The 9,334-nt window shown below is 36.5% G+C and overlaps 1 protein-coding gene across 1 annotated transcript; it reads left to right on the plus strand.

The window, feature by feature from the left end:
- On the plus strand, window positions 1-5,420 carry LOC134746646 (basic juvenile hormone-suppressible protein 2-like). The gene is made up of 5 exons (XM_063681140.1): window positions 1-93; window positions 2,667-2,800; window positions 2,889-3,722; window positions 3,851-4,035; window positions 4,384-5,420. The coding sequence occupies exons 1-5, from the start codon at window positions 18-20 to the stop codon at window positions 5,417-5,419; spliced, it is 2,265 nt and encodes a 754-aa protein (XP_063537210.1). The 5' UTR covers window positions 1-17; the 3' UTR covers window position 5,420.
- Window positions 5,421-9,334: the final 3,914 nt, after the last annotated feature.

Consider the following 9,334-nt stretch of genomic DNA (forward strand, 5'->3'; position numbering starts at 1 on the left):
TCTGGGTCGGTTGTACGATGAGGGTGACGGCGCTATTGGTTCTCGGCCTGGCCGCCATGGCCATGGCTAGAGAGATAGACGACAATATTACTGGTAAGAAGAACAAAATGTTATTTTCATTAAAATTCACTTTAGTTCTATTATTTTTATGTTTGATGCAGCTTACGAGCACAGAATAAAGAATTGTCACGATTCACGATGAAACCCGGCCATGCATGATCTGGTATATCTTTTTCCGAATGCACATATTGAAGCAGTTCTTTTATTTTAATTAAATATCTGTAATTTTTGTCATTTATAATAAAAATACAATCATATTTATTTCATCTTCACAATAAAAATTACATTTAAAATACAATAACTAATCTTAAATTAAAATAAAACTAAAACCTTATAAAATAAATTAAAACTAAATTCAATTAATTATATTACAACACAGAAGCTTCTGTGAGTTTTCGCCAAATATATTCCATAATACCATAATTTTTTTATACAACGTTTTTTGATAATCTTCACTGGCTTAATAATGCCACAATTGTATTGTAAAGTTGTTTTTATATGGGAGGCATTATTTTGTTAAAAAGTCAAATTCACCAAAGTTAAAACACCTCAGAACTATCTCAATCTGAACTCAATCATAAAAATGTTAGGTATTGTGAAAATAGAAAGTAATAAGGTATAATTTGGTTTATACTGGTAAAGATTGTCCGAAGACCGTGGATAAAAAAATATAGGTACTGTAGAATATATAACGCTCAAAGTCACAGAAAACCTAACTTTATATTATGTCTCTGATTTTATTATGTCAAACTACATATTATTAAGGAAAAAATGCTGCTTGAAAATATACACTCATTTAAAAGATTTATCACATCATGCGACGCCGGGTTTCATCGTGTACAGTCTTTATACCTATAGATGCTAAATAATGTACCATACTATTGATAAACAAGTAAGTAGCCCACGATAGATCTCTAACATCTCCTTTGAGTCTTTCATGCTGAGACCCTACATAATTATTTAATATTTAAACTGACATTTTGCATGATCTTCATATTTTACATGTTTTAAGGAATTGTATGCTGAGAAACGAAGCTGTATTATAAATAAAAGGTGTAAAATATACCTTACCTACCATTTTTTCCATATTCCAGAGTCCGCTTTTTAGGCTTTCGTAGTCAAGAACCCTTATTGTTTCGCCAAATCCGTCTGCTTGTCTGGCCATCCGCAGCTAATCTCAGTGATCATTAGTACATACATACATAAGTAGCTCCTCTGATGTTGCTTATGTCCATGGGCGGCAATGACTGCTTCACATCAGGCGGCTCGTTTGCTTCGTATTACATAAAAAAAGCTGCAATTTGTCATACGTGATGGGTGGGATTTTAAAACGTACTTACTTTCGGAAATATTCGCTCCGAAATTGATCATCATTCACTTGCCCTTATCCCATTCACTTGGGGTCGGCGCAGCATGTCTATTTCTTCCATACTTTTCTGTCGCCCGTCATCTCAACATTTACTTGCGTTCATTTCATATCATCTCTCACATAGTCCATCCACATTTTCCTTGGTTTTCCTCTCCTGTTACTTCCATGCATTCGTAATACCTTTCTCGTCACATGACTTTCATCCCTCCTGCGAAGATACTGATGTATCTACAAAATCCTCCTTTTAAGTCCGACTGTTGTGATGGACGGGCAACCATCAAACTCTACATTGAACTTCATGGCCCGACATGCTCGTGTTCGCTTTAATATTTATACATTATCCTCTCTAGCTAGGAAAGATGGTCGGTAAAATAAATAAATAAAAACCGGAAAAGTTCGAGTCGGACTCGCCCACCGAGGGTTCCGTACTTTTTAGTATTTGTTGTTATAGCGGCAACATAAATAGGTAAATCATCTGTGAAAATTTCAACTGTCTAGCTATCACGGTTTATGAGATACAGCCTGGTGACAGACAGACAGACGGACAGACGGACAGCGGAGTCTTAGTAATAGGGTCCCGTTTTTACCCTTTGGGTACGGAACCCTAAAAATTACATAGGTTTTATTAAGGATATTTTAAAAACAGAACTGAGTCCATGTGTTTTGAAACGATTGGCTCCTTAATAAATAGGTATAAACTTTTTAATAAATATTAGTCGTCATGTGATAACCGCTGTTATGAAAAACACATTTTAGCAATTTATAAACTCGATGACTTGTTCACTACCGCATACAAACATTTTAAAAAGTATTTTTGTGATAAAATTTCTACATAAAATATTTACATGAGTTTAATACAATGAGGCTTAAAATTAAAATAATTTGTCTTAAATTTGGAAAATCATGGCTCGATAATAATGTAAGTAACCTTGATAGAAAACAAAATTTTTCATCAAGTCGTAAATAAAAATATTTAGTTTTAATTTTGTTTAATGTTTTAGATATTTTATTGTAATTGATGTAAATTTTAGAAGATAGCCGTTGCTCACATTTACGGCACCTGAAATATCTGCAACATTTTAAACGAATTTATTAAAGCAAATAAGTTGCAATAAAACATGTTAATCTAGTGTAAACTTGATATCTACGTAGTGATACGTAAATAGTTTTTCATAAATGTGACTAATAACTTATATTAGACCTAATTACTCGATCATTAATACGCATTTACTTACAGTCAAAACTGACGTTAAAGAGAAACAGACGTTTATTCTCAAGATGCTGAACCATGTCACGGAACCCTGCATGTACAAGAAAATCATGGATATCGCCAAAACGTTCAAAATTGAGCAAGGCGTTGACTTATACACCGTAAGTAAAACATCTCTACAAATACTGATATCATGCATTCATTACATTAAGTACAGTTCTTCATATTATAGGTATTTTTTATTTCCAGAAAACCGATGTTCACAAACGTTTTGTAAAAATGCTAAAGTACGGCGTGCTCCCTCGAGGCGAAGTTTTCACGCTCCACATCGATCGCCAGCTTCACGAAGTGGTAACTATGTTCCACATGCTCTACTACGCCAAGGACTTTGAGACCTTCATCAAAACCGCCTGCTGGATGCGTTGTTATATGAACGAGGGCATGTTTGTCTACGCTCTTACTGTTGCTTGCAGACACCGTGAGGACTGCAAGGGCATCATTCTGCCTCCTCCCTACGAAATCTATCCTTACTACTTTGTACGCGCAGATGTAATCCAGAAGGCGTACATGCTGAAAATGAAGAAAGGACTCATTGACCACAAGCTGTGTGACTTTTACGGCATCAAGAAAACTGACAAAGAGGTTTACATAATCGATGAGAACGTCTTCGACAAACGTGTGTACCTTAATGACGATGACAAGCTGAGATACTTCACTGAAGACATTGGCCTTAACACCTACTACTACTACTTCCACGTCGACTATCCATTCTGGATGAAGGATACTATTTTTGATAAATATAAGACTAGGCGTTACGAGCTAACTCTGTATATATACCAGCAAATCTTGGCCAGGTACTATCTTGAGAGATTATCCAACGGATTGGGAGAAATTAAAACTCTGTCTTGGCACAAGCCCATCAGAAAGGGATACTGGCCTTGGCTGAAATTGCACAACGGTGTGTTTATTCCAAATAGGATGAACAACTACGTCATTGTTCGCGACGATAACGTTGATACTGTAACTCTAGCTCAGACCTACGAGAGGATCATCAGAGAGGCTGTTGTTAAAGGACACATCGAAGTAAGTTTTTAAATTATTTTACAGAATTGAGTAATTGTCAAAATTGATCATTAAGATGTTACTCATTATTGTTTTCTTGGTTTTGTCAGTAGGTACACATAACATAATCAATTTTATTTTGTTATCAGATCAACGGCAAGAGGTTTGAACTGACGAAAACTGAGGATATTGAAACTCTGGGAAAACTTATCTACGGAAAAATTGACAAGGACATAACCACTAACCTAATCGATAAGGACCGTGTTGAAGCTTACCGTTATCTGCTCATCGTTATGAAGGCCTGCCTTGGACTTAACGTTTTCAAATCAGACAAGTTAGTATAGACACTAATTATATTCAGTAACATGCGAAGGCACTAGTAGTTTTATCTAGGAGTAGGGTAGTTTGCAGTTACTCTCTATCAGTTACTTAAAACTACCCATAAATACTTTATGGGTGCTACATAAGTACTTTATAACATAAATAATAGTGAACAAGTTTGACGCCGGTTCGAATCCGGCCTTCACCACTGGAGGGCTTCGTCACTTTTTCTTTAATATATGACATCTATTACAGTTTTTAATAAATAATAGTGTTATTTTTTAAGATTAACTTTTGTCCAAACATTTTTTAAATTTTTATATAACGTTACGTGGGTTCTATATAGCTGTTTTTTCTATAGATACTTTGTCGTGCCCTCAATCTTGGACCAATACCAGACGGCTTTGCGTGATCCGGTCTTCTACAAGCTCCAAAAGCGCCTAGTGAACATCATGACTTTGTTCAAGGAACGTTTGCCGTGTTACACTAAGGATGATCTTCTGTTCCCCGGTGTTAAGATCGACAACATTGTAGTAGACAAGCTCGTTACCTATTTCGACGACTACCTTATGGACATGACTAACGCCGTTACTTTGACCGATGAAGAAATGAAGAAAACTAAATCCGACATGGTTTTCATGGTTCGCAAACACCGCCTGAACCATCAAACCTTCAAAATTACCGTCGACGTAATGTCTGACAAGACTGTCGATTGTGTTGTGAGAATCTTCTTGGGACCCAAGGAAGACTACTTACACCGACTGATTGACATCAACAAGAACCGTCTCAACATGGTCGAGCTTGACTCTTTCTTGTACAAACTGACTACTGGCAAGAACACCATTGTCAGGGATTCTAAGGAGATGCACAACCTCGTGCGCGACCGTATGATGACTCGTAACTTGTGGAAGAAGATTGATGGCATGACTGACATGCGTGATTTATTAATAAAGGACCTGAGGAACTACATGACTGGATTCCCGACTAGGCTGTTATTGCCCAAGGGTCATGTTGGAGGCATGAAGATGATGCTATATTGTATTGTTACCCCTTTGAAGATGGTTGACAATATGGATCTGACACTTTTGGAAACTAACCGCAAAGACCTCGTTATGGACTTCAGATCGACTGTCCTTCTTGACAAAATGCCGCTTGGTTTCCCCTTCGATCGTCATATTGATGTAACTAAATTCTTTACGCCCAACATGAAGTTTGTGGATATCAAGATTTTCCACAAAAAACTAGAATGTGACATGAAGACCCGCTGGAACAGATGGGTTCTGAAGCACTACGACATGGTACACATGACTTCCATCGACGACGACAAGGTGTTCGTGGATGCCGACCTCAACACTCACATGGACCATGATTTGCACCTAACTGATGTCGATTTTTAAATACATTGTTAACCCTTGTACAAAGTGTATGATGAATGTAATCACGTCTTTGTTTTGTGAATGTAATAGTATGGCAATTGTAAAAATGCAATAATAATGAAAATGAATTACTTTATACATTTGTACAAATATCTATTATCGTTATCTATACTCCACAATGCATGATGTATATAGGTAATCAAAAATTTCGATGTGCCAGATAAATAGTGTTATGCAGTTAGTGCAAGTGCTACAACTCTAAACTTGAGAAATCATTCTAATCTCATTATAATATTAAAACCTCAAGAGAAATCGGTTGATAGAAAAACCTAGTTAAACATGTCTGGATGGATTCTATCACCGTTAGGACACCCCATTCTCACCATAGAAGTAGTAAGTAGTGGATCCGAAGTTGGGTCGACCTTCACTGATCTGCTTACAGGATGACAATCATATTTTATCAAATAAAATATGTTCCTGAGCATGATTCATATACCAATAGAGTTGTTGTAAAAAATGGTCATGGTTATTTTTAATAAAAAAACATTTATTTATTTATTATTAAATAAATAAATATTTGGGGCCAATCTTACACAGATCGACCTAGCCCCAAACTAAGCAAAGCTTGTAGTATGGGTACTAGGCGACGATATACATACTTAAATAGATAAATAGATACATAGAAAACACCCATGACTCAGGAACAAATATCCGTGATCATCACACAAATAAATGCCCTTACCGGGATTCGAACCCGGGACCATCGGCTTTGCAGGCAGGGTCACTAACGACTAGGCCAGACAGGTCGTAAAACTACTAAACGGCAATTATTATTCACTAAAACGGCACTTAATCACGTATAATTAAGTTTTAAATTATTAACCAATTAGTTACTGGTCGCCGTTTTCGAAATGTCGAAGGTAAATTAAAACTTAATTATACTCGATTAAGTCCCAATTAAATCTATTTTTTTTTTTCAAAATTTACTGACTAACAAACTTCCAATCTAAAGCATACAACAACATACACAATATGCACCAGTTAGGTTAATTACCTTTTCTGATCCCTATTGCCGTGTACAATCAGGTAAGTATATATTTTTTTTATTAAATCTAATGTATCTTTGTGTGTTATCTGTCGTGGCATCACCGAATGGGCCCTACGGAAGACCAGCGCTGGCTCTATAGCTAGCATTATGCTGAGTTGGGTCCATTTCGTGATGCACACTTGATGATCTCTTCTTTTCTTGCTGTTGTTGTCTGTGTCTGTACATGTTCGTACTTGTGTTGTGATCGTCACGAATAAATGTCTTTTATCTTTTTTTTATCTTTAAAGTTTTGGTTTTAAAACAAAATTTTGCTGTTTTATACATTTTGGCTGGCCCATTTTCTATGGGAGGGTAATTTTTTTTTCGCGATTTCGTGGTTGCTGCCATAGTAAAAGTTACTCAGTATAATCCCAAAACCTCCTTGGCAACGGGAATGCACTTATTTTTTAGCCACCCTGTATAGTCTGACAAATTTTGAATTTCCCGCCTTTTTCTACTGACAAGGTTGGTTTGCCAGTTGTATATTGTATTTTAGTTTAGGGAGATTCGATTGGTGAGCGCAGTCAGGAAAAAAATCACAACTCTTTTTTGCCATACAAAATAGTTTTATTTGTGAAATTGAAAAAGATTTCTCTTCTGCCTCATCAGTCAGGAGTAGAACAGAAGGTTATCTAAGCACGAGGGTAATAATCGTATATCTGAGGGCCTACCGCGAATCACGTTCGACGTGTTTCCTCCCTGTCACACTTACATAGGAATTTACAAGTGCGACAGAGAGGCAACACGTCGAACGTGGTTCGCGGTAGGCCCTCAGAAGGCAATGATTCATCCGTGTGGACCGTGCGCCGCCCACTTCGTGCTGTTATTTACCTTCATTGCTTCGTTTACTTTATCTTTTTCCCCCTTACTCATAAAACTTTACGGGACTGATTTAGTTAAATGATGTTTTATCCCTTTCTTACAAATACATGTCGAAATGATAGATAAAGACAAACGATTCATAGCTAATTTTGGCCAGTAACGCGTTTATGAAGAACGCCATTTGTTTTTATCTCCCACCATTTTAGGACCGTGGTGATCAATTTAATTTATTGTAACTTAGTGATTATAAAAGCTGTAACAGACTACCGCACCTCACCGCACCGCGGCTTTTATGGCTCCTCTACACGATGGGCTATCATACTGGCCCACTAAGATGGGCCAGCGTGTAGTCCCTCACTACACGCTGGCCCATCTTAGTGGTGTCGGATGCCTTATGGCGCGGCGGGATAGTCACGGTGTCGGTTTTTCGTCCGCACATCAAAGGTAGTGGGCCAGCGATAGTGCGTACGCATCTACTTGTGGCCCTTTCCATAGTGCGTGCTCTCAATCATCGTATGGCCATCTCGCTGGTCCAGCGCTGTTCCATTGTGTAAAGGAGCCATAACCATCGCATGGCCATCTCACTGGTAAAGCGCTGGGCCATCGTGTAGAGGAGCCATTAGATAAGAGTAAAGACAGGAAGTTTTTGTTATTATGCCTAGGAGGATATAACCAAACGGAGTAGCCATTAACAGGCATTCCCCTCTGTCGCAAATAGTCGGCCATACACAATGTATGGACTGACGTTTATCTGACATGGCTATTTTGACGTTACGTATACATTTGACGTTCCCCTCCCCCGCAAAAATTGGTAAACTTTTTTGTACAGCAAATTACAGACGTGGCGGCTCCATTTGGTTATATCCTCCTAATATTATGCCATCAAATAAATAATTCAATAACGAATGATGATGATGTCATCATGGAACTGAAAGACACATTGTTCTGCAATTTCGGTACTATTAATACAAAATGTACGTAAATCTTTACTGTAAATAAGTATGTGTAGAACAATGTGTATCATCAACCTACCATGTGTTAAATAAATTTTCACTGAACGAATAAGTATTTTAGATCATATTTTGGAATTGCTTAAGGTCTTCTCAACAAAGTACAGCAATGAGGTAAGTACCCACAGATAAAACAGAAAATACTGGTGGTAGAAAACGCCTACCTACTAAGATAGCCGAAAACACAAACTATCTCAGAACATCAGGAATTATACTGCTGCCAGAATTATGGAATTACCTTGTTTTAGTTAGACCCACAAATTAACGACTAGTCAAAACATAAACTGGCCTGGAAACAGATGAATTCATAATCATAATAATTTTATTCATAAAACCAATTTAGATCCCTTCCCTTCCCTTTATTTTCCTGTTCTTTAACGAGCCAATACTAAACACACATGCATAAAACTATGGTATAATTATACCTATTAAAATGATTGATTATAGGTACTTAATTGTATTAGATTATTTTAAACCGGGTCACTCACGTATTATTAAGTCGAATAGCCGAATAGTCGAATACTCGTATTATTAAGTAAATAATCTAATATGTTTGAGTCTCACGGGAGTTTTATAGTTAAAATTACTTAAATTGTGTTATAAATTGAAGGTAAGAAAACTATACCTACCTTAATAATATTAAAAATAATAGGTAAGAATTTTGATTGATTAATAAAAATGCGAGATCGACCGATAAAATTGTTTAGTTAAAGTTTTAGTGTCTGGTCATAATAAATTAAATTAATTATTTAAAATTGACAACGTTGTAATGAAATGCTTGATTTATGTTAGTAGTTGGTGAATAGTAGACTGATTAGTGTTTTTATTTGTATTGCTCGTAAATTAGCCGTCGCTGTTATCTACTATCTACTCTACTGTTAAATGTTTAATGAGAGTTAAGAAGTTTTTTTTGTGTAATTTATACCTTTTAATATCGCAACCTCTTGAACCATTAGCTTTTAGATAAATTTCCTTTAGACTGCTAGCAGTGCTAAAACCTAAGAGGTAACAAATGTA

Source organism: Cydia strobilella, chromosome 13 (genome assembly GCF_947568885.1).
Source record: "Cydia strobilella chromosome 13, ilCydStro3.1, whole genome shotgun sequence".
NCBI lineage: Eukaryota > Metazoa > Arthropoda > Insecta > Lepidoptera > Tortricidae > Cydia > Cydia strobilella.

Excerpts from the sequence above, each read along its gene's own strand:
- LOC134746646 (XM_063681140.1), top strand. The coding sequence starts at position 18 with ATGAGGGTGACGGCGCTATTGGTTCTCGGCCTGGCCGCCATGGCCATG. Across the intron at positions 2,801-2,888 it reads AAGGCGTTGACTTATACACC|AAAACCGATGTTCACAAACG; the intron begins GTAAGTAAAACA and ends TTTTATTTCCAG. Across the intron at positions 3,723-3,850 it reads TTGTTAAAGGACACATCGAA|ATCAACGGCAAGAGGTTTGA; the intron begins GTAAGTTTTTAA and ends TTTTGTTATCAG.